Raw genomic sequence first — 27,387 nt, 5'->3', positions numbered from 1 at the left:
CTACTTTTCAACAGATATATAGCAGTTAAAATCAGAAAGACCAGGATTTAATAATCTTTACTATCCAGCTAAGGAATTTGAAAATATTCTTAAGATAATAAACAATTATTTAGCAAACGATTATAAGGAAACATAAATGGAAAATGATTATGGAGATGATAATGTGAGGTATGAATTAATATATTATTTAATTATAAATTATATGTCCATAACATTATATCTTAAGATTAATTATATATTTATATAATTAAATGATACATAAAATATCCCGTTTTATACCATTTATCATATTTATAAACCATATATAAAATTATATTCTACATTTATATTTGCAAAAACTTTTATGAAGATGTGATTGCTTTAAACATATACATGTTACATGCATATGGGTGTGTGTATGTATGTGTGTACATACATACAGAAAGAATTAGCAGCAAGACTACATTCTACTTTCTCCCTCTATGGGGACAGAGGGGTAAAGAAAACAAAGCTGTCCTAGTTAAATAAATCCCCTTATAAAAAGATGTGAATGATAGACCTTCTGGCAAATGTACTAATGCTATTTACTTGGCCTCTAATGTTTTATACTTGCAGGAAATTCTTTATCTGTGGGATGCTTTTAACTGGATGGACATGGTCCAACAAGTTCATTGCAAGTAAATGTAGAATGTATGAATTCATACAGCATGGTTTCCTAAACAATTTTAACTAAGCTATTTAAGTATTTAGGTATAAAATGAAAATGTTTCATGATCAAAATAACTCTCTTTTGTGTAAAAAGTGTACTGAATACTTCTTTTTGAGGTCTTATACATAAAATCTGTACCAGAACAAATCCACTGTAGTAAAAAAGGACTTGGAGATACTTCTCAATGCTTCAACTATATTTTACAACTAGTTATACCTGTGAAATTATTATTAAACTGATATTAGCTAAAATATTTAATTTTTATAAATCTTCTTTGAACATTTCAACCCTCTGTATTTATGTGAATATATACATATTTTTCATTTATATGATAAAAGTGATCATATATCCCAAGAATACTGTCCCTTTACTTTTTTTAAAAAAAATTTTTTAGTTGTAGGTGGATACAATACCTTTATTTTATTTATTTAAATGTGGTGCTGAGGATCAAACCCAGTGCCTCACATGTGTTAGGAGAGTGCTCTACAGCTGAGCTACAACCCCAGCCCTGTCCCTTTACCTTTTTAAAAGAATATTCATTTTTTAGTTACAGGTAGACACAATATCTTTATTCTATCTTTATGTAGTGCTGAGGATGGAACCCAGTGTCTCATGCACAGTAGGCGAGCGCTCTACCTCTGAGCCACAATCCTAGCCCCCTGTCCCTTTACTTTTAAGAAATCATTTTTCCAGCTTGCTGCATATTCTTTCATGTATACATACAGATCTCATTCTACACCAGCCTAAAAGTAATTTAAATTATATTTTCTGATGACACACTATATTTAGAAGATCAAAAACTAGAAGACTGCTGGAGCTTATGAACAAATTTAGCACAACAGCAGGATAAAACATCAACACTCATAAATCAATAGCTTGCCTTTATTACAATAATAAGTCTGCTGAGAAAAAATTATGAAAATCATATAATTTACAAAAAAAACTAAAAATAAAAAAACAAAAACTTTGGGAAGAAATCTAATCAAGGAGGTGAAAGACCTCTACAATAAAAACTTATAACACTGAAGAAAGAAATTAAAGAAGACCTTAGAAAATGGAAAGACCTCACATATTCTCAGACAGGCAAACAATATTGTCAAAATGATCCTATTACCAAAAGTTACAGATTCAAAGTAATCCCTACCAAAGTACTGATGACATTTCTCACAGAACTAGAGAAAACAGTTCTAAAATGTATTTGGAAGAATAGCCAATGCAACACCGAGCAAGAAAAACAATGACAGGAATCACAATACCTGATTTAACACTGTACTACTGAGTTATGGTAAGAAAAACAGCATTGTACTGACATCAAAATACACAAGAAGACCACTGGAATAGAAAAGACATGGAAATAAATCCGCACATATACAGTCATCTGATCCTTGACAAAGGTGCCAAACTACATGATAGAGACAACAGCCTTTTAACAAATGGTGCTGGTACAATTGGATATTCATATGAAAGAAGAATGAAACTAGATCCCTATCTTTCACTCTGTGCAAAAGTCAATTCCAAGAGGATCAAACACATAGGAATTAGATCAGAAAGTATGCAACTCCTGGAAGAAACCATGGGTCAACGTTCCAACAAAGAGGTACAGGCAATGACTTTGTCAATAGAACATCTAAAACTTAGGGAAATAATGACAAGAGTTAATAAATGGCAGGACATCAAATTAAAAAACTTCTGCACAGCAAAGAAAACAAAAACATACAAAAAGTCTATGGAAAGGGAGAAAAATATTTGGTAGCTACTATTCTGACAAACGATTATTATCTAGAATGTATAAAGTATATATCTATAAAAAACTTAACACCAAAAAAGCTCAAATAATAAATGAAAAAAAGGAACTAAACAAACATTTCTCAAAAGAAAAAACACAAAGACAATGAATACATGAAAAAAGTGTTCAACATAAGTAGCAATCAGGGATATGCAAATCAAAACTACACTGATTTCATCTCACTCTAGTTAGAATGCAATTACCAAGAACACAAATAATAATAGATGCTGGGGATGGGGAACAAAATGTATACTCATGCATTGTTGGTGAGACTGCAGATTAGTACAACCAGTGTAGATATTTGTAGATATTCCTCAAAAAACTAGAAATGGAACCATCTTTATGACTCAACTACCCTACTCCAAGGTGTTTATCAAAAAGAACTAAAAATCAACATACTATATATAGCAATATAGCCACCTCAATGTTTAATGCAGCACGATTCACAGTGTCAAATTATGAAATCAGCCCACATGTCTTTCAACTGATGACTGGATGAGGAAAATGTGGTATACATACACAATGAAGTTTTAACTAGCCATAAAAAAGAATGAAATTATGGAATTTGTTGGTAAATGAATGGACATAGAAAACGTTATGCTAAGTGATAAGCCAGACTCAGTCAGGGGTTGAATATTTTCTCTCATATACAGAAGCTAGACCAAAATGGGGGGTGGGCAGTGATCACATGAAACCAGAAAAGATCAGTGGAACAAAGAAAGAAGGTAGAGAGAGAGAGAAGGTATAGAAAAAGTTAAGAACTCAGGAATGAAAGTGACCAAATTATGTTATGCACATATACACCACAATGAATTCCACCTTCACCGTATATCTATAAAGTACCAATTAAAAAAACTATAAATAAATAGAAGAATAACCAGTAGACAAGAAGGGGAACGGGGAGAGCAAGAAAAGGGAGAAAGCACGAGAGACTGATATGGAGCAAATTAATTCCATGCATGTATGATGTCAAAATGATCCCCACTATCATGTATAATTATAATGGACTAACAAAAACATTTAAAAATGTAAATAAAAACAAAATCTTTGTTTTGTTTACCATTTATCTAAAGCACCTAAAACTATGAGCTGGCAAAATGTAAGTGCTTAGTAAGTATTCACTAGGTAAAATAATGAACAAAAGTACAAATATAGCATACTTTTTATGATACACAAATAAATAGAACAGCTTGTTTGCTCAATGAATAATAACACAGACTATTTTAAGCCCAGGTCATATGGCCCTACCTTATACTTTTTAAAGGTAGAATTTCATTTGTATGAACATACTGAAATATATTAAACCATTTCTGGTATTGAATATTTGGATTGTTTTCAAAATGTTTTGATGTAAAAAGAGAACTTTGGGCTGGGGGTGTATTTCAGTGTATAGCCTTGTCTGGCATGTGTTAAGCACTGGGTTCAATCCCCAGCATTCAAAAAAAAAAAAAAAAAGAGCGGGAGGAGAGCTTCAGTGAATACTAGTACTAATACATCTTTGTGAGTTTGTGTTATTATTTCCATAGTTTAGATTCCTAGAAGTAAAAACATAGGGTTGATCTTAGTGAATGGAATTACATTTCATTTTCAGTTTTGCTAATCTAATAGAAATATTGGTTTGGATTTCTTTCAAGTATCTTTTCAATCTTTCTCCGTATGCTTATTTCTATTGAAAAATGTGTAACAAATAATTTCTGATATGCAGTCACTTGAATTTTAACTTTTGGGGTGATATCCTTACTATCATGACTGGGCAGAATATTTTAAAATTTTCACAATGAAATGTGGCACAATTTTCCTTTATAACATTTCGAGTTTATGATGTTGCTTAGATATCCACTCCAAAGTTACCCAAAAAAACCTCTTCTATATTTGCTGCAATGCACTGAGAGTTTGTTTGATACAATTAAATCATTAATGCCTAGAATTTTATACTTCATTTACTAGAAGGAATACATAGGAACATTTAAAACTTGGTTGGCACAAAACATCATTTCCTAAAGTTTTGTATATTAAATTCCTATGCCTGGATATGGATCAGAGATCTTCAGGATATGAAATATAAAATAACTGTTATTAAACTAGATATTCAGATGGAATGTTAAGGAAGTAGGAAAATGTGGCTGTATCTTCCAGGGTTTTGGCTTAGAAACAAGTGGAGTGCAATCTTATTTATACTGATATAGAAAAGATAACAGAGTTCTAACATGATTAGCAAAGATATTTATGGGAAACTAAAGCAGAAACATAAAGCTGAATTTGAATGTAGGTAGAAATCAGCAGAAAAAAACTTTTTAAATACAATATTTACATATATACACACACAGGTTGAGCATCCCTAATTTAAAAATCTGAAATTCAAAATGCACCCAAATTTGAAACTTTTTGAGTAGCAACATGCTGCCACAAATGGAAGATTCCACACCTGAAATTTTATGTCGGGTCACAGTAAAAATGTAGGCACATGGAAACTATGGTATATAAAATTACCTTCAAGCTATGTGTCTAAGATGTATAGGAAACATAAGTGAATTTTGTGTTTAGGTTTGGGTCTCATTCCAAAAAATTTCATTATTGGCATGCAAATATTCCAAAATCCTCTTCCCTACCAAAAATATCTAAAATATGAGGCACTTCTGGTCTCAAATATTTTAGATGAGGGATACTCAACCTGTATACACACACACACACACACACACACACACACACATACACACACACACCATCTGTAATGACACATAAAGATTTAGGTAAGGTAGGCACAAAAGTATTGTTTTCTTGGATAAATATTTAGAATGAAAAAAAAATGTCAGGTAACAGAATCTTAGAGAATATAAACATTAATGATGAAGACAGGATAGAAGTAAAGGAGCCTGAGAAAGAGCAGATAGATGGGGAAAAAGTCATGTAAAAAATTAGGACAGGGTATCATCATGGATCCAAAGGAAACAAGTTTCAAGACTGAGGAATGATGAGTAGTATCCAATATCAAAATTACTAACATCGCAAGTTAAAAAAGACTGGGTTTGAAAACTATCCTTTGGTAACTGGTGATACTGGTAAAAATATTTTATTAATGTTGATTTAGTTCAATCAGTGACCAGACTGCAGAGGTTGAAAAATAAAAAGGAAAACAGTGAAGATACATTAATATTTCAAGAAGCTAGGTGGTAAGGAAATTTACGGAGCAAAATTATTGGAGAAGGATAAATTTAAGGGAAGTTTTCTGGTAAAGATCAAAAGACTTTTTAATTCTATTACGCTAAGTAGACAGTGGCCACTAAGAGACAGAAACTGAAGATATAGGAGAAAGAAAAGGGGTAACTTACAGAGTCAAATAAATGGGGTCTGAGGCAAGGGGAAAAGAGATCTCTGAGAAAAGTTTAAGAATATAATGATGGAATCCTTATGATGGCAGGAGTAGAAGCAGGATTCTTTTCTGGTTAGGGGAAAGGACAGAATTTGAGGAGTTCAAGCATGAAGGTCTTTATTTCCTTTCAGTAAAAAGTGCTCTCATGTAAGAATGAGGCATGACAAAGTGGGAGAGAGTGATAAAGGAGACTAAGGAAGCTTAGTAATGGTCACATTAGGGAAATAGAAGAAAAACTGCTTAGATGTTACAGGGTAATCCCAGCAATTCAGGTAAATTCAGAGTCCATGAATGTGTAGTATATATCATATTCTATGAATATATACTTACACTAGTCTATACCACTGTGTGATCTTCTCCTCTAATGATGAGAAGTCTGGCTAGAAATAGACATAATTCAGCTGATTTGCTGTTGTAATTTTGCCAGGTACTCAGAGGTAAGTAACTTAAGGTTTTTGACAACAAGCTGATCATCAGGTCTTGGCTATTTTAGGAAGAAAACTAAGGCAAGAGAATATGAATAAAAGACAATAACAAATGGGAGTCAAGGAAACGGAGTTCTTAATGAGTTTGAAAAACTTGTGTTCATCTATTTTCCATACATGTACAATCTACCAGAAAACTTCACTTTAATATCCATGACTATTCTAAGAGTTCATATCCTTTCACTTATTTAAAAAAAAAATAGCCAACAAAGAATATCCTGATAGTCCTGGCATTGGTGAATTTACCAATTATTTGTTTCTACTATTTTATAAATTACCAAAAAGGCCCAAACATAGAGACAACATAAACATGCCCCTTTAAAAAAATATTAGTTAAAATTATGGCTATGTGGCAATCAAATCTCATTTTATCCAATATATGAGAAAAAATATAAATTACATTCAGATTTTTGGAGGGTACAATGCAGAGAAGAACTATATTTTACAACATAATTCCTTATGTTGTAAAATATTTTAATTCTGACTAGTGAATACTGGATCAACTTTACAACACAGGTTTAGAATAGAAGTTTTCCTATACTTATTTTGGTTAAAGAGACATCAATGAAGTAAGATTTGGAACAAACTGAATAGTTAATGTGAAAATGAAACAGTTAAGTGTTTCTTCATTCTAAAATTACCTTTATCCCCGAGAATAATGCATATTAAATTTTCCTTTGAATTCTATATTTTAGGATTAAAAACTTACTGATACTCTCAAAATAAACTTACAAAAAAAGAGGTAACTTTCTCTTACCTGCCGTAAAGTACGTGCAACTATGCTTTCTAATACCGGTCCTCTATCTTCATGCAGCAAATGAACTTCATCAAGAATAAGGAGTTTTACAATTTGGGAAAGAGCAACATCCCCAACACTCTTTCTTGTCACTACATCCCATTTTTCTGGTGTGGTAACAAGCATCTATAAGAAAAGAAAAGATAAGCAAAAATAGTGGAAAAGTCAAATACATTATTTAAGTTTCATTTGTATCATTCAAATATAAATATTTTTGTGGCCACTTTTACTCATATATAATAAAATGTGTTTAAAATACCCCAAAATAACATTTAATTTACTATAGACAATAGTAAATTCAAGAAAATTTTTCCTTAAGCTATAATTTTAAGCAGTTATTTAAAGTTCTGAAGGTGAGTAAGCGTAATGTAAAATGTACAAATTATACACACACATACACACAATTTGTAATGTAAAATAAAAATAAAATTTTTTGAAAGTAACATATATTGATAGGCATTTTTATTTGAAAAAGGTCCAGGAGTAAAAGCAGCCTGAAAAGGAGATTAAAAGAATGCTCATCAGTACTAAGCCTATTCCAATTTAGGAGAAACTACCATTGAAACTCAGTTTTCAAATACTGCCCTTTAATAGCAACTGGTATACACACTACTTACACTAAAAACACACATTTGGTGAAGGGTAACAAATACACATAGCAACACCAACAGTGGGTCTCTGGAGATAAGGACTTTTGATGCAATAAGTAGGCTCAGGGTTTTTATGTAAACTTCATAAAAGCAGACCATTTAGCATGAAGCTGGAATTATAAATCTATTTACTTTTTGCATAGTGAGTTGTTTGGATCCTCTAAAAGCAGAGTGGCAGAACAAAAAAAATCAGAATTTAGTATCTACTATGGAAATGGAATAGGAAATAGTCCATCAACAGATGGTTCAAAAAATGCATGAGATAACCAATAAAAACCAAAGTTGTATCTTAGAGTAGTTTTAATTTGCATTTCTCTGATTGCTAGAGATGATGAGCATTCTTTCCTATGTTTGTTGATTGATTGTATATCCTCTTCTGAGAAGTGTCTGTTCAGGTCCTTGGCCCATTTATTGATTGGATTATTTGTTTTTTGGGGGGTGTCTATCTTTTTGAGTTCTTTATATACCCTAGAGATTAGAGCTCTATCTGATGTGTGAGGGGTAAAAATTTGTTCCCAGGATGTAGGCTCCCTATTCACCTCACATATCTTATGCTGAGAAACAACTTTTTAGTTTGAATCCATCCCATTTGTTGATTCTTGGTTTTAATTCTTGTACTATAGGCATCATATTAAGGAAGCTGGGGCCTAGCCCCAAGTGATGGAGATTAGGGCCTACTTTTTCTTCTATTAGCCGCAGAGTCTCCAGTAAGAGTAGCAGCCATTATGAAGACAAACAACAACAAGTGCTGGCGAGGATGCTGGTGGGACTGCAAATTGGTGCAGCCAATTTGGAAAGCAGTATGGAGATTCCTTGGAAAACTGGGAATGGAACCACCATTAGACCCAGCTATTATTCCTCTTCTTGGACTATACCCAAAGGACCTAAAAACAGCATACCACAGGGACACAGCCACATCAATGTCTATAGCAGCACAATTTACAATAGCTAAACTGTGGAGCCAACCTAGATGTCCTTCAGTGGATGAATGGATAAAAAAAATGTGGCATTTATACACAATGGAATATTACTCAGCAATAAAAAACAATAAGATCATGGCATTTGCAGGGAAATGGATGGCATTAGAGAAGATTATGCTAAGTGAAGTTAGCCAATCCCCCCGCCCCGAAAAAATATGTCAAATGTCTTCTCTGATATAAGGGGGGTGATTCAAAATGGGGTTGGGATGGAGAGCAAGGGAGGAAGATTACCTCTAGATAGGGAATAGGGGTAGGAGGGAGAATGGGAATAGCAAGGATAGTTCAAGAAGTTGGTCATCATTATACAAAATTCATGTATGAAGATGTGAATTTGGTGTCAGCATACCTTATATACAAACAGAGATTTGACAAATTGTGGTATAAAGGTGTATTAAGAATTGCAATGCAAAAAAATTATGAATGTAATGCACTCCTCTATTGTGATGTATGTAAGAAATAATTAAAAAAAAACCAAAGTTGTTCTTAACCAGTATATCAAACTATAGTGACTGATAATAATCAAAAACTAAATTGTGCTTTGCAGGGTAAACCGGAATGGGAGCCAAATTATTGTCCTCAACAATTTATTTATTTATTTCATTTTGATATTAGTTTGTCTGTCTTGAAGTCACTGTGGAGATGATAATCTTAGTTTTTTAGATCAGGAATGAATAAATTCTTAACAAATACACAATCCTGCTGAACTAGCAATATCATTGCTGTCATGTTTTAATGAATTGTCAACTGCAAAATTTAGCAGGTAACATTCTATAGATCAATAAGTAGCAAGCACAATGAAGTAGATTAAACAATGCATATTTAAAGTGTGAAGTACTACAAATCCAAGTGACTTGGCTAACTTAGTAAATTTAAAATGGCAATAATGAGAGTATAAATTTTTACAGAAAAATATGCTACTACAATCAGGTATAAACAGACCTAAAATGAATATTGAGATCTCAAACATATAAAACATTTACTGGCCATTAATTAATATTTTTTATCATGCTACAATAAATTAAACAGAACTTCTGTGAATATTGACAAAACCAAAACAACACAAAATATGTTATTATAAATACACATAGAAATAACCTACTAACAATCCTTTTTATTAAAAGTCCTTGATGAAAATGAATGTTTTCTCTCATATGTAGAAGCTAGATCAAAATAAGAGAAAGGAAGAAAAGGGGAAAGGGGATCTCATGAATTTAGCAGAAAGGTCAGTAGACTAGAGGAAGGGAATGAGGAATGGGAGGAGGGACAGGGAAAGGAACAGTGGTATGAGTCTGCTCAAACTTTCCTATGTACAAATATGAATACACCACAGTGAAATTCACCTTTAATGTATATCCATAGTGCACTAATTTAAAAAGGTATAAATTATAAAAGGAAGATGAGTAGAGGAAAGGAAATGGGGAAGGGAAGAGGACAGGCAAAAGAGAAGTACAGGGAACTAAACTGGGGAAATTATATTCCATGCTTATTTAGTTATGTCAAAATGACCCCCGTTGTTATGCATAACTAAAATGAACTAATAAAAACTAAATGCCCTTGAGAAATATGCCCATCTGTTAAAAAAGTAGAAATTCTCCAAAACTAGAAATTAGTGGCACATGAAAATATAAAATTTTATTAGTAGGAAATATTAAGAAGGCTAATATTTAAATGAATAAATGATATTATTAAATGATAATAATAAATACGAAGCTTGGCTATCTATCTCACCTCAAATTTGGAACACTGTGTTAGTATTTTCTTATAATTAACTGAATTTCAAAGATAATAATGTACCAATTAAATTGTGATATCAAAAATTTCAACCATCAAATATACTACCAAATCTTAAAAATTCTTTCTAGTATTTTGTTTTCTATACTTTCAGCACATTAAGAAGTGGGTTCATTTATCTCACCGTGTCACCACTCTCATTCCCTGAACTAAAATTTCTAGAAAATAAAGTGTTACATTGCTTAATGAATTGAAAATCATGCAAGAGATTTCCATCTGCTCTTGGTTTTAGGCCATAGGTTAACTGTCAATATTTTTACTGTCAACTTAAATTTCTCTCAGTACATATACTTATTAGTTCCTCAGCAGTGTAAAAATCATTATTTGAAACAGTTACAATTTTAGCTTGTCCACTGGGAAAACGGCATCCTAAAGATATTTACTTACCACCATTATGATAAAAAGTTGGTATATTCAAGTTTAAAATGAGCATCAATTTGACAGAAAAACCAAAGAACCTAAGACTTGATAGAATTAATTCATCAGATATTTCACCTAAATATTATTATTAAAAACTTTCCTTACATACTTATATAGTAAAATTACAATACTCAGATTTCCATGAATGTTTCATAACTGTTTAATTGTTCTTTTCCAAAGGTTAAATATATTGCTTCTTCAGGAGGGAAAGAGAAGAGAAAAACATAAATTTTAATCTGAGATTTTTAATAATTTTTTTCATCACCCAATAATTGGACACTACAGCAAACCCTTTATCAAAACACACCAGAGAGGAAGAGTTTCATTGAATGAAAAATGTCATGCATGAATCCAGGTATTCACAGACTTGTCCTAAATAGAATTGTTTGAATTTTGAAGTAAGAATTATGAGAGCAATCACAAAGAACATAAAGCTTCTTGCCAAATAATTCCTGTGAAAGGAATGAGTTTTGAGTGTGTATTTTACATTCTGTTCCTTTCTCTCTCAACATATTAATAGGTTTGACTAATCTAATGCTCCTTGAGAAAATGCAAACACTCCAGAGGTAAAAGAGCTGTCACTATATCAACCAGCTAGCAATTACAGGCAGATGATCGGTTCCTACCAGCCAAGCTTTTGAGTTTACCAGAAATTACATTGTTCCTAAATATATTTGCATTCATATTTTCTCCTACAAATGCTTACTGAACATAATAAGATGAAAAAAAAGTGATTTGTGCTACCAGAGAGGCTTGATAAAGAGCTGAGCCAGAATGATAAGAAAGCAAGCAAAATACTATTTGGAGGAGAGAGAAAAATGGTTCTGAGGGAAAAAAATTTTTCTCTGTCTGATCTTTCCTCCTATTTTTTCCTTTCTTTATCTCTCTTTTAGTCAAAGGTCAAGTGTCTTATCTGATATGAAGAAGCTAATTCAAAATAAAGGGAGGGAGATTAAAAAGAAAAAATGAATCAATGGAACAAAAGTGGGGAGAAGGAATATTATTAAACAGTTATTTAAAGAATTATTTTGACTATCAGTATTTTGTTTAATTGAGGCAGATAGTTATAAATAAAAGATTTAAATTTTTAAATCAAAAGACATACAAGAAATTTAAAAGGTTAAAAGTATAATTTCTTGCCTTTATAATATTTGAAACTATTTCAAAATTTAAAATTTTTGGTACTTAAATCTTAGAAAATTGGAAAAAAGTCATATAAACTAAACACATAAATGTCCTTTTTAAAGCAGAATGATAAAATACAGATTACAGCCACTGAAATTCCAGAGTACATTACTACTATACCATTATTTTATGTGACACTAAGAAGGCAAAATTCTACCACCAAAAACATTTTCAAAATGTATCTTACAACTGATGAAATATTGTACATTTGGTTGGAAAAAATGAAAGGGACCTATTAACTATGCTAAAGAGCAACATTCAAGAATGCTTGTTCAGTACATCTTCTGTTGTAAAAATAATTGGAATCATTCTGGCTCAGCTCTTTATCAAGCCTCTCTGGTAGCACAATTATATTCTCACACTGTAGGTGTAGACCGACAACAGCTTGCAAGATTTAGAAGTCCATCTCCCTTTTTTAAAACACAATCACATACCTATTCAATGAATAAGCATATAAATTATATGAACGAATTAATTTAAAGACTAAATCTAAAATGTCACATGGTTTAGAGTCTGGAAACGTACATATAATTACAGTTTTACTAACCTCTGAGATACAAATGTCAGTTCTGATTGATATCAACATCTCCTATAATGAAATCTGACAGACTGCAGATTATACCTGCCCCTTGAGAGTATTACAACAAATCAGTTAGTTCCAACTACTTCCATTTCTGGTTCTCTTATGTTCTTTATTCTCCTATCAATTCACATGCATAAGTGTACAATCACACATGTAAAGCACAAAGTCCTCTCAAAGACCTAGTTATAGTTATTTCAAAGTTGGCAGCCTTCAATGATGAAATGAAGATATAAAAACTAATTGAAAAATATTCAATTTTGAAAGTAATAACAGTACATATTTGTTTGCAAAGCACAGGTTTTTAAAAACTAAAAATTAAAGAACTGCATTTGAAATGAAATTTGGATATTAAAAAAACTATGACAGTATTTTTAGGTAAAATTTCATACGTAACATTAAATAAAATGTAATTCAATATGAAAATCCGAAAATTTTGAAGAAGCAGAGCATGGAATGCTGTGGTAAGGAGAGAGAAAATTCCCTTAAAACTGAACAGTTGGTACTTTCTAGACTATGTGGGTTTGCATCTGGAATACAATTCTTTGTTGTTCTTTTTGTGCTTAAAAACACTTAGCCACAATGCCAGATAATGCATAGTGAAGTCTAGCCTCATTAGTATATGGTAGTATACTCAGTGTTATGCTTTAGGTATGAAGCATCCCCCAAAAGCTCATGTAAATGCTAGAAAGTTCAGAGGTGAAACAGATTATGAGAGGTGTACCTAATCAGTTCGTTAATCCACTGATATGGATTAACTGAATGACAAGTTTAAGCAGGTAGTGTATGGCTAAAGGAGAGAGGTCACTGGGGAGGTACCTTTTGGGTTTCTTCCCTGGTGAGTAGGGCTCGCTCTCTGTTTCCAGGTTGCCATATCCTGCGAACCATGATGTTGTACCTCCATGTATGCCTAGAGTTATGGAGTTAGCAGACTATGAATTGAACCTTTGAACTCATAAGCCAAAATAGTGAAGCAAAGGTAACTAAAACATCTGGTTACCCTAAAACTGAATTAATTAGATATAACTAAGGAAACTACAAAATTGTTTACATCTCTGTGTATACAACCCACAAAGACTTGCCTTCACAATTCTAACTGCTGGGTTATAATACCCCAGGATTTTATTCCATTTCAGTTTCATAGAGCAGGCATCTCCCAACTTGCAAAGCTTCCTGTTGACATTCAAAAAGAAAGGTTGCCACTGAGGGGTAATTAATTTGTAGCAACATGTCCTTTGGTGACTTTTAATCTGTACAATCAGGATATAGATGTTTTTGTGGTTCCTTATTGATCCATTATTTTTGTTATTTGAATAATTTTATTGAACATAAGAAAAGAACGAAGGCAGGACATATATACCATCAAATTACAATTTAGCATAATCCAAAGAAAGCTTCCTGATGGAAGTTTTGACTAATTTAATAAATGTTCTAAGGTATGTGTCTATGATTAGTTAAAAAAAAAAAAAAGCTAACAAGAATTTTAGAGATTTATACTTTTAGGAGGAAAAGCAAGAGAAATGTGCTCCAAAATATTTCATACAATATCATGAAATGAAAAAGTCATCTATAGTTGAAGGTGCTGAGAGCCTCCGCGGGCTGTGTGTGGACTGTGTTGCACATTATACCTAGTGAACAGGATGATTACACATATCGGTATCCAAAATATAAAACTGTGTCTTGGAACTTACAGTGGACATTTCCTCTGGTTGACTGCCCAGAGACATTGTGAATTTCTATTCAGCTCTGCCATGTCCCACACAGCACGAGAGTAGGGTGACCTGCTGTAGTAACACAGCCCCTCTAAAATGAGTATGATCTTCCACGATGCCAATCAACCTGCTGTTTGCAAGAGGTCAGAAAGCAAGACTCCACCTTTGAAACCTTATCTCTGCCTTTGATGTACACCTTTAAATAAACCATGGGAGCCATTTTCTTTTTGTCTAGCTCCAGCTCCTCTATGGACTGAACCTATCAGGACTCCATCTTTAAAACTATCCTTCTGACTCTATCTTGTTCTTCGTTAATTATTCCAGACTTTAATTTCTCAGGAGGCTTATCCCTCTGAGCAGGCAAGAATTCCCTGGTAAGGTGCTAGACACCCCACAATAGAAGGGGCCTGTGCCAACTGCCACTGCCTCTGTTTCAAGCCCAAGGTCTACACTACTTACAATGTGATGACAGTGTACCATCAAGTGAAAGCATACATTTTGCTGCATTTTTCTACATTCTCTTCTATTTCCTACAATCTAACAAAGTTAGAATACTGAGAAGGAGATTTAAAAAAAAAAAAAACACAATGATTTGTTATTGGTTTTTAAATGGATTAACAGAAACTTACAGTCAAATGGGGGCAAGAAAACTTTTTTTTTTTAAAGGAGAAAGAATAAGCTAATAAAGTATCTGTGATTGAGTATAAAACTCAAAAGCTTTAAGCTTTCTTGACACATAGTTAAAAAAGAAAACCTGCCCCTGCACAAAATGGCAAAATAGAGGATGTTGTTTTCCTGGCTGCTCCCTAGCATGGAATCAAGAAATCAGATAGGCAACTTTTCAGCAAGGCGGGTGGGGGGGGGGAGATTTTACAGGGAGTTAATACTGGATTTTCAAAGCAAATCAGAGACTCAGGAAGTTGGATATAAGAAAATAAGGAGGAAATCCCCAGCAACACTGCTTGCACCTCCATAGCAGGCCTCCTGTAAGCAAAGTGGAGGGATAAGGAACCCACATTCCTAGGAGGCCTGTGGCACATTTGGGTATGCAGAGATCAGAGATCAAAGACAACGCCATGCTGTATACTATCCTTGTGCAGGACAGGAACCATGACTATCTTGGCTGTCCACAGACAGAGAAAGGAGCCATTTTTGTAGCTGCACCATGGGCCCATGGGTAGAGGGGAGCAGTTGTGGGTACTGACTTCTGGCAAATTAAAGCTGGGTTCAAAGTACAGGCTTGGAGAACCCTCACCACAGGACAGAGAAAGTGCCTAAATAACCAGAAGGTAAGATGCAAAAAGGGATTTTCATGGGAGAGTACAGGTCATTGAAACACAACTGACAACCCCACCCCGAACCCCATCCAGTCATGCCTATTGAAGGACCAGCTGGGAGGGACAAGCTCAGCCTGGTGGGGAGAGGAGTGATTTGACTTTGGATCCCAGTTTGTAGGTGACAAAAGAGATAAATGATTTATTCCTCCCTGCAAGAGTGGAACCCAGGGTTTCCCAGCATGGACAGGCAATTGTTGGGTTCTGGAGGAGAGTGATTTAAAATCTTCAGACTCAATGAAGAACATAGAGACTACCCAGGCCTAAATCCCATCTCCAGGAGCTGTGCCTATAAGATCTCCTCTCTCCCTCTGGCAACTACATCCCGAGGGAGGAGCAGACATCATACACCAGCCCATTCCACCTAATGTGGCTGAGAAAGGAAGCCAAGAAATTTTCAACTCCAACTGAAACAATTCTTTATATTTTCATTGAGAACCTTTTGTTTCTTCTTCTTCATTTCTCTGATTGATTGTGAATGAATGACTAATGGACACTTATACATATTTGTCTCTTTTTATCACTTCTATAATTTTTTGAAGGCAGTTATCATTAATGGCTCAGTCTTTTGCAGGCTACGATATTTAATTACTATATTTCAGTTTTATTTTACATTCTATTATTTATTTTTTTATTTTATTTTTTCTTTTATATACCAGAAATTGAACTAAGGGGCACTTAACCACCAAGCCACATCCCCAATCCTTTTTTGTATTTTATTTAGAAACAGGGTCTCATTGAGTTGCTTAGCACCTGACTAAATTGCTGAGGCTGACTTTGAACTCAAGATCCTTCTGCCACAGCCTCCCAAACCACTGGGATTACAGGCGTGCACCACTATACCTGGCTTAATTTTTTATGTATATTCTCTCTCTTTCTCCCTCATAATCTTCACATCCTATATCTCTTCTGTTCTCTCAGTTTTTAAAATTCTCCCCATTTTTGAAATTGTGAAACTTTTTGCAAACGTACTTTTTTTCCTGTGGGCAGTAACTGATCACATAATTTCTGTTCATTGTGCCAATGAACACAGAAGAAGTTGTAGCAGGAACTATTTGGTTTAAAGCTGTATATTGTTTGAATGGGTTGTTGTTATTATTTGTCTCCCCCAAAACTATGAAATACTGGAAAGCTTCAGGGAAAGTATAAGTCCACAGGGTAGAAACTCTACAGCCTCAGATTCCTATCTTTAAGTAGGTAGGCACACAAACAACATGAAAAAGCAAGTGAACAAACTGCACTAACAAACCAACATAATTCAATAACAGAATCCATATACAACACAGTTAAACTAATCTGTGCGGTACAGAAAGATAGAAGAAGAGATGTCAGAGAGAAAATATAGGAAGTGAGAGATCACTTCAATAAAGTGATAGAGGAGATTCTGAAAAAAGTAATCAAGCAGTCAAGCAGAAATTCTAGAAATAAAAGAATCAAAAAAACAAATTAAACATTCAATGGAAAGTATCACCAGCAGATGAGAACACTTGGAAAATAGTGTTTTAGATAATAAAGAGAAAATATATAACCTTGAAAATACAGCTGAATACAGACAAAAGATGTTAAGAGACCATGAACAGAAATTCTAAGAAACATGGGATAACACAAAAAGACCAAACTTAAGATATACTAGGATAGATGAAGGCTCAGAGATAAAACCAAAGGAATGCACAATATTTTCAATAAAATAAAATCAGAAAATTTTCCAAACCTCAGGAAACAAATGGAAAATAAAATATAGGAGGCTGACAGGATCCCAAATATACAAAATTAAAAGAGACTCACAACAAAGCATATTGTCATGAAAATGCCTATTATTACTGTGTGTATATATGTGAATGCATGACCAATGTGATTCTGCAACCTATATACTCAGAAAAATGAGACATTATATCCCATCTGATTCAAATGTATGATATGTCAAGGTCATTGTACTGTCATGTGTAACTAATTAAAACAAATAAAAATAAATAAAAAATTTTAAAAAAGTTAAAAAATTATAGATTTTTTTGGTGCAATAACACATTACAATAGAACTTCCTCTAACCTTATTAAACAGTCATTTTGAATCAGCAAAAAATATTAAAGAATACAATTAAAATATCCAAAAAAAGTAAATGCCTAACATAATTAGGATGAATCTTTAAAGGCTATCTGAGAAAAATAACAGGTCAAATTCAAGGAAAAATCACAATGCAGGCTCTCAAAGATAGGAAGTTTTGTAATAATATAGGCCAAATTCTGAAAGAAAATGGATGCCACCAAAAACACAATACCCGGCAAAATTAAGCTTCAGAATTGACAATGAAATAAAAACATTTCATGATAAACCCAAGTTAAAAGAATTCACAACTAGAAGATACACTCTACAAAACATACTAAACAAAATATTTCATCAAGGAGAAAGAAAAAATAAAAGTGAAAACCAGCAAATGAAGGGACTACACTAGAAGAATAGTCATAGAAGAAACAAATTCAAATTATAAACCAGAAATAAATCAAAATGACAGGAAATAAAAATCATTTCTCAATAATAAAACTGAATATAAATGGCCTAAATTCATCAATCAAAAGACACAGAGTGTTGGTCTGGGGTTGTGGCTCAGTGTTAAGAGTGCTTGCCTGGCAGGTGTGAGGCTACCAACCAAAATATTTCACTGTAACAGTGGGAAATTTTAAGCACTACTTCATTCTCAGTACCACATATAAATAAATAATAAAGTTCCATCAATAACTAAAAAATAAGATACAGACTGGGAGATTGGATTAGTAAAAAAGATCCAACAATATGCTGTCTTGAAGAGACCTCATAAGCAGGACATCCACAGATTGAAGGTAAAAAGATGAGAAAAAAACTTATCATTTACTGGATAAGCAACTGTGGTATATATACACAATGGAATATTACTCAGCATTAAAATAGAATAAAATCATGGCATTTGCAAGTAAATGTATGAGTTGAAGAAGATCATGCTAAATGAAGTAAACCAATTCCCCAAAAAATAAAGGTTGAATTTTTCTCCAATAAATGGATATTGATCCATAATGGGGGTAGGGGAGGGAGCATGCAAGTAATGGAGGAACTGGAAATAAGGGTGGGAGGAGAAGGAATGGGGCATAGGTATATGTGTGAAGACACAAATGGTGTGACTCTACTTAGTGTACAACCAGAGAAATGAAAAATAGTGCTCCATATGTGTACTATAAAATGAATTCTGTTGTCATGTATAACAAATTAGAACAAATTAATTAATTAATTGATTGATTTAAAAATTCAGCATTCACATGGCTCTTGTAAATAAGCAGGGGTTTCTATCCTCATATCAGATAAAGTGGATTTCAAGCTAACGTTAATCAGAAGGGACAAAGTAGTACACTTCAGACAGCTTAAGGGAATTATACATCTACAAGACATAATAATCATAAATATTTATGCTCCAAACAATGGAGCAACTAAATACATCAAACAAACCCTTCTCAATTTCAGGAATCAAATAGACAACCAAATAATACTGGGTGACTTTAACACAACTCTCTCATCACTAGATATGTCTACCATACAAAAACAAAACAAGCTACAGAACTGAAAAACACAATTAATAATTTAAACTTACAAAACATATATAGAATATTTCATCCATCAATGACTTACTATACTTTCTTCTCAGCAACACATGAATCATTTATCATTTTCTAAACAGAGCATATCTTAGGCCACAAAGTAACTCTTAGCAAATAAAAAGAAACAGACATAATAACTTATATTTTATCAGATCATAATGGAATGAAATTAGAAATGAATGAGAAAATAAAAAATAGAAGCTGCACTAACACCTGGAGACTAAATACCATGTTAATGAATGACCAATGGATAAAAATTCAAGGTTGAAAGTTAAAAAATGCTTAGAGGTAAATGAGAATAGGAATGAATACAACATATTACACTCTCTGACAAGTTGGTTCTTTAAAAAAATAAAATTTGATAAAACCTTAGCAAAGCCAACTATGAGAAAGGTAAAAAAAACATAAATACTAAAATCCGTGATGAAAAAGAAAATATTATCATGAAAAACACTCATGGAAGTATTTTATCATAGAGGATGATCAGAAATTATTTTGAAATTTATGCTCCAATAAAATAGAAAATATTAAAGACATAACCAAATTTCTAGAGACATATGACCTATCCAAACTGATTCAGAATGATACAGAAAATTCAAACAGCTCAATATCAAGCAATGAATTAGAAGATGCCATCAAAAGCCTCCCAACAAAGGTAAAGTCCAGAATGAAATGGATCCTTACCCAATTTGTACCAGACCCACAAAGAACAACTCACACCAAAACTCTTCAAATTATTCAATGAAGTAGAAAACCTTTTCAAACTCATTCTATGAAACTAGTATCCTCCTGATACTAAAACCAGACAAGGACACATCAAGAAAACAAAAGTTCAGACCCATATCCCTCTTAATATAGATGTAAAAATTTTAATAAAATAATAGCAAATCATATACAAAATGTATCTAAAAGATATTGCACCAAGACCAAGTGGGGTTAATCCCATGGATGCAAGGTTGTTTCAACACACGGAAAATAATAAATGTAATTCGCCACATCAATAGACTTAAAAGACGAGAATCACATGATTATCTCAATAGATGCAGAAAAAGCTTTTGACAAAATAAAGCATCCATTCATGTTCAAAACACAAGAAGAATTAGGCATAGAAGGAACATACTTCAACACTGTAAAAGCTATATACATTAAACTCATAGCCAACATCATCCTAAATGGTGAAAAATTGAAAACATTCCTTCTAAAAACTGAAATAAGACAGGCTGCCCTCTTTTATCACGCCTATTCAACATAGTGCTGAAAACTATAGCCAGACGTATTAGGGAAACGAAAGAAATTAAATGGATATGAATAGAAAAAGAAGAGCTCAAACTATCTCTATTTGCAAAAAGAATAATCCTATATTTGGAAGACCCCAAAACTGCACCAGAAAACATTTAGAACTCATAAACAAATCCAGTGAAGTAGCAAGATATAAAATTAACATGCATAAATTAACTGCATTTCTATAAACCAATGATGAACCAGCTGAAAGAGAAATTAGAAAAACTGTCCTAATTCACAACAGGTTAACAAAAAACAAACAAACAAACAAACAAAAAAAAAACCTTGGGAATCAATCTATCAAAACAGGTGAAAGACCTCTATAATAAAAACTATAGAACACTAAAGAAAGAAATTAAAGAAAATGTTAGAAAATGCAAAAATCTTCCATGTTCTTGTACAGACAGAATTAATATTGTCAAAACAGCCATACTACCAAAAGTACTATACAGATTTAATACAATTCCTATTAAATTCCCAATGACATTCTTCATAGAAACAGAAAAAGCAATCATGAAATTTACTTGGTAAAATAAGAGACCCAGAATAGCCAAAGCAATCCTTAGCAAGAAGAGTGAAGCAGGAGGCATCACAATACCAGACCTTACACTATTTTACAGAGCCAAAGTAATAAAAATGGCATGGCATTGGCACCAGACCAGAGATCCTGTGCCTACTATAAGAAACTGTAAGCTCAACTCTCCATGATGTTGGCTAAGGAACCAAATTCCTCAACAAGATTCCAGAAGCATAATAAGCAAAATCAAAGATCAATAAATAGGAAAATATCAAACAAAAAAGCTTCTTTAGCAAAAGAGGCAATTAAAAAAAAACGTGAAGAGGGAGCCTACAGAATGAGAGAAAATCTCAAAGACACCTGTACTTCTGATACAGCATTAATCTCCAGTATATATAAAAAACTCAAAAACTTAATAGCAAAAAAACCAAATAACCCAATCAGTAAATGGGCAAAAGAATTGAATAGGCACATCACAGAAGAAGAAAAATAAATGGCCAACCAATATGTGAAAAAAATTTCAACATCTCTACTAATTACAGAAATGCAAATTAAAACTACATTGAGATTGCATCTCACTCCAGTCAGAATGGCAATTATCAAGAATATAACTAACGATAAATATTGGTGAGCATGTGGGAAAAAAGGTACATTCATACATTTCGGGTGGAAATGCAAATTGGTGCAACTATTCTGGAAGAAAAAAAAGCAGTATGGAGATTCCTCAGAAAACTTGGAATGGAACCACCCTATCACCCACTTATCCTACTGTCAGCATATACTCAAAGGACTTAAAATCAGCATACTATATTGACACAGTCACATCAATGTTTATAGCAGCTCAATTAACAACAGCTCAGTTACAGAACCAACCTGTGTGCCCTACAACCAATTAATGGATAAATAAAATGTGGTATGAATACACAATGGAATATCATTCAGTGATAAAAAGAATGGAATTATGGCATTTTCTGTTAAATGGATGGATATGGAGATATCATGCTAAGTGAAATAAGCCAATCCCCCCAAAATAAAGGCTGAAGGTTCTCTTTGATATGTGGATGCTAACACACAATAAGGTGGTGTTAGTGGGGGGCAGAAGTTCACTGGATTACATAAAAGGGAATGAAGAAAAGGATTGGGGTAAAAGAAAAACAAAAAGATTGACTAGCTTCACTTAGCATAATGGGAGTAAACAAGGACAGGGTAGGGACGAAGAGCTTGAGAAGAAGATTTACATTAAACAGGGATGAGAGGTGGGAGGGAAAGGGAGTGAGAAGGGAAATTGCATGGAAATGGAAGGCGATCCTCAGGGATATACAAAATGTCATACAAGAGGAAAGGAGGGGTAAGACAAGATAATACAAATGGAAGAAATGATTTACAGTAGAAGGGGTAGAGAGAGAAAAGGGGAGGGGAGGGGAGGGGAGGGGAGGGGAGAGGGGATAGTAGAGAATAGGACAGACATCAGAATACATCAGACACTAGAAAGGCAATATGTCAATCAATGGAAGGGAAACTGATGTGATACAGCAATTTGTATACGGGGTAAAAGGGGGAGTTCATAATCCACGTGAATCAAACCGTGTAATATGATGTATTAAGAACTATGTAATGTTATGAACGACCAATAAAAAAAAAATTTAAAAAAAAAAAAAGAAAAACAAAAAGGACTACCGAGTTAAACAATGCCCTCCAAGTAGCCCCTCAGGTAATGTACCCAGTGGACTGGTTCTATAAGGCTGTTTTTGTAGCATCTATAGAAGAAATAGAAAGCATAATCCTACAATGTAACTTGAGAAGAGCAATTCTCCAGAGTTCTGAACAATATCTTCCTTCCATATTGTTTTCTGACAGTCTTCCTTGATATAGGGTCAAAACTCAAGAGAAACTGTGCTACAACCTCTCCTTAGCCTAACTGTGAAAAATTCCTCTGCAAAATAGAATTAGATGCTATCATTAGGGCCCTATGCTTCCAGCAGCCACTGGGGTTATGAAATAGGCTCAAACCATCCGAGAAATGATACATTCTCTCAAAATAGCTAAAATGTAGGATGTTATTTTTAATCACAATAAATTATAAGTATTTGAAGTGAGAGATATGGTAATTAGCCTGATTTAATCATTCCACAACATATACCTGTATCAAAACACCACATTATATTAGTATGTTAATAAACAATTCAATTTAAAAAAAGAAAAATCTGTTCTAGGGCTACTCAGTTGAGAAAATAGCAGTTGGATCACTTCCTCTCTCTTCATACTAAAATAAATCCCAAAAAACCTTTCTTATCCTGAAATGTGGCAGACATTTTCCTTCTCTTTACTAATCTCCCTATTCAGAATGATACATCACAAAGGAAATATTAAGAAATAAGCGTTACAAATTAACCTTGGACCAGTTTTCTAACTAGACTTGTTAATGTAACTAGAGAAAATTAAAGTTGGTTAGCTTCATCATCTATTCTAGGTCATTCACTGCCAATTCACTTACTTATATACCAAACTTCTTTTTATTGGTTCAACACTGAAAGCTATAGGATAACATTAAACAACCAAAAACAGATAAAAGAAATACTTAAAGCTGAGATATACTACCCAGCAACAATCATTAGCTTTTCAAAAATTTAAAATATTTTTGAGAATTTAACAGATAGAAAAAAACTACATATTTTACAGATTCTATAATTATAAAAGACCATAGAGATAATAACCTACTTATTACTTTTGAATACATGTTATAGTTCTAAGATAGACAAGCAATCTTTCAAAATCAAACTATAATATGTGTGGTTAATGAGTTTCTGTCTTAAACTGGTGGCAAGGTTATCCTGAAACTTGATAATTAACTAGGAGACTTAGAATGGAACTACTAGATATTTGACATTTACTTTTATTTTTACTTCATTGTTTATAGGAAAACTGCATAAATCTTAAGAACTCTGTGTATTGTATAACAGTCCTATCATAAAAGATAATATAATTACTCAGAAGAAAAAAGTAACAAGCTTTCCATTGGCTCTTAGCTTTTATTAAGTTAGCACCATAAACATTGTAAGCAACATTCTTGAACTTGTTTAAAATAAATTATCTAATTACTTTTCTACTTTTTCTTAAAGTTCATAAGAATATGAAACAATCATATGATAAAAAACTAAATGTTCATGTTAAATGAAACAAAAGAAAAAAGAAAAAAAGGGTTAAAAATAATTTATACACAAGACTTTATTTCTTTATTGAAAGTATTTTAATATATAAGGTTATTACCTCCAATCCTCCTATGAAGTAAAATATTTTCCTACAAAGATATACTCACAGAATAAGCAATATTTCTTTTTATTTTTTAAGGAAATCAAAATAATTAAGATTCTTGAATAACTAAAGTATATTCTAAGAAACATATCAACTTTGGTGACTAACACAATACATAATTTGCATTCACTAAACAGCATTTTTGTGATCTGATTTCTTTTTTAAATTATTTTTCACATAGACAGCAGAATGCATTACAATTTATATTACACACATACAGCACAATCTCTGGATGTATACAAAGTAGATTCACACCAATTCATGTCTTCATACATGTACTTTGGATAATGATGTCCATCACATTCCACCATCCTTTCTATCCCCCTGCCCACTCCCTTCCCCTCCTACCCCTCTACTCTATCTAGAGTTTATCTATTCCTCCCATGCTCCCTCTCCCTACCCCACTATGAATCAGGCTCCTGAAATCAGAGAAAACATTCAGCATTTGTTTTTTTAGGATTGGCTAATTTCACTTAGTATTATCTTCTCCAATGCCATCCATTTACCTGCAAATGACATGACTTTATTTTTTTAATTGCTGAGTAATATTCCATTGTGTATATATGTCACATTTTTTTATCCATTCATCTACTGAAGGACATCTAGGTTGGCTCCACAGTTTAGCTACTGTGAATTGTGCTGCTATAAACAGGATGTGGCTTTGTCCCTGTAGTATGCTGTTGTTTTTTTTTAAAAGAGAGAGAAAGAGAGAGAGAGAGAGAGAGAGAGAATTTTAATATTTATTTTTTTCTTTAGTTTTTCGGCGGACACAACATCTTTGTTTGTATGTGGTACTGAGGATCGAACCCAGGCCGCACGCATGCCAGGCGAGCGTGCTACCGCTTGAGCCATATCCCCAGCCCCTAGTATGCTGTTTTTTAAATCCTTTGGGTATAGGCTGAGGAGAGGGTTAGCTGGGTCAACAGGTAGTTCCATTCCCAATTTTCCAAGAAATCTCCATGTTGTTTTCCATATTGGCTGCGCCAATTTGCTGTCCTACCAGCAATGTACGAGTGTACCTTTTTCCCCACATCCTTGCCAGCACATATTGTTTTTTATATTCATAATAGCTGCCATTCTGACTAGAGTGAGATGAAATCTTAAAGTAGTTTTGATCTACATTTTTCTAATTGCTAGAGATGATGAACATTTTTTCATATATGTATATTGGTTGTATATCCTCTGAGAAGTGTCTGTTCAGGTCCTTGGCCCATTTATTAAGTTATTTGTTCTTTTGGTGTTTAGCTTTTTAAGTTCTTTATATATCATAGAGATTAATGCTCTATCTGATATGTGAGGGGTAAAAATTTGTTCCCAAGATGGAGGCTGTCTATTCACTTCACTGATTGTTTCTTTTGCTGAAAAGAAACATTTTAGTTTGAATCCATCCCATTCATTGATTCTTGATTTTAATTCTTGCACTATAGGAATCTTATTAAGGAAGTTGGGGCCTAATGCAACATGATGAAGATTAGGGCCTACTTTTTCTTCTATTAGATGCAGGGTCCCTGATTTAATTCCTAGGTCTGTGATCTACTTTGAGTTGAGTTTTGTGCATGGTGAGAAATAAGGGTTTAATTTCATTTTGTTGCACATGGATTTCCAGTGTTCTCAGCACCATTTGTTGAAGAGGCTATCTTTTCTCCAGTGCATGTTTTTGGCACCTTTGTCTGATATAAGATAATTGTAATTTTGTGGGTTAGTATCTGTGGCCTCTATTCTGTATCATTGGTCTACCAGTTTGTTTTGGTTCAAATACCATTATGTTTTTGTTACTATTCTTCTGTAGTATAATTTAAGGTCTGGTATAGTGATACAACCTGCTTTACTCTATCTGGTAAGGATTGCTTTAGCTAGTCTGGGTCTCTTATTTTTCCAAAAAAATTTCATTATTGCTTTTTCTATTTTTTTTTAATAAAGTTTTTTATTAGTGCATTATAATTATATATAACACTAGCATTTGTTGTGAATGGCCTTGATACTGAAGAACAGCTTAGCTGAATCTGAAAATCCTTGATTCACATTTTTTTCCCCTTTGAGTTCCTTGCAATTACTGCTTGTGTCCGATCTTGATTTGTAGATTGTCCTTTAGAAGTCTCATGCCAACTGAATTCTCTTGACATTGCAAGATTTTTGGTCTTTTTGTCTTTCTGGAGACTTGGGGTTTTCTTTATACTTAAAGTCTAATAGTCTAATAGCTAGAATCTCACTGTAGTTTTGATTTGCATTTCTCTAATTGCTAGAGATGTTGAACTTTTTTTTTCATATATTTGTTGATCAATTGTATTTCTTCTGTGAAGTGTTCAGTTCCTTAGCCCATTTATTGATTTGATTATTTGGTTCTTTGGTGTTAAGTTTTTTGAGCTCTTTACTTTGAGCTCTTGACCATTCTGGGTGAATTTTCCCCAGTACTTGGTGGGACCATTTAGCATGTAGATTCAGATTTTCTGTAGTTTTCTGAACATTTTCTTGGACTGGATTTTAAAACATTCATTTTTTTTTTTTATTGTTGGTCGTTCAAAACATTACATAGTTCTTAATACATCATATTTCACAGTTTGATTCAAGTGGGTTATGAACTCCCAATTTTACCCCGTATACAGATTGCTGTATCACATCAGTTACCCTTCCATTGAAAAATCCCAATGGCTTTTTCTATTTCTATGAGGAAAGCCATTGGGATTTTTATTTGATCACTAGACAGCTTTTTTTATTCCTCAAAAATAGTAAGTAGTTCTTTCTTCCCCCTCCAAGCCAAAGAACAACAAAGGGTTAAAAATAATTTATACACAGGACTTTATTTCTTTATTGAAAGTATTTTAATATATAAGTAGCTATTATATCTTGCACTAACACTAAGAATTTGGATATGGTTTCAG

The 27,387-nt window shown here is 33.1% G+C and overlaps 1 protein-coding gene across 2 annotated transcripts in view; it reads right to left on the bottom strand.

Annotated features, from left to right (window-relative positions):
• The window catches only part of Ascc3 (activating signal cointegrator 1 complex subunit 3), a 348,955-nt gene that overhangs the window by 217,016 nt on the left and 104,552 nt on the right, over positions 1-27,387 (bottom strand). For both annotated transcript variants that reach the window (XM_077801715.1, XM_077801716.1), the window contains exon 11: positions 7,087-7,251. In XM_077801715.1, coding sequence (XP_077657841.1) covers positions 7,087-7,251 — 165 coding nt within the window. The remainder of the gene's footprint in view (positions 1-7,086; positions 7,252-27,387) is intronic.

The sequence above is a fragment of the Urocitellus parryii genome, chromosome 8 (genome assembly GCF_045843805.1).
Source record: "Urocitellus parryii isolate mUroPar1 chromosome 8, mUroPar1.hap1, whole genome shotgun sequence".
NCBI lineage: Eukaryota > Metazoa > Chordata > Mammalia > Rodentia > Sciuridae > Urocitellus > Urocitellus parryii.
The sequence above is the reverse complement of the archived record's forward strand: the minus strand, read 5'-3'. Positions and strand labels throughout refer to the sequence as shown.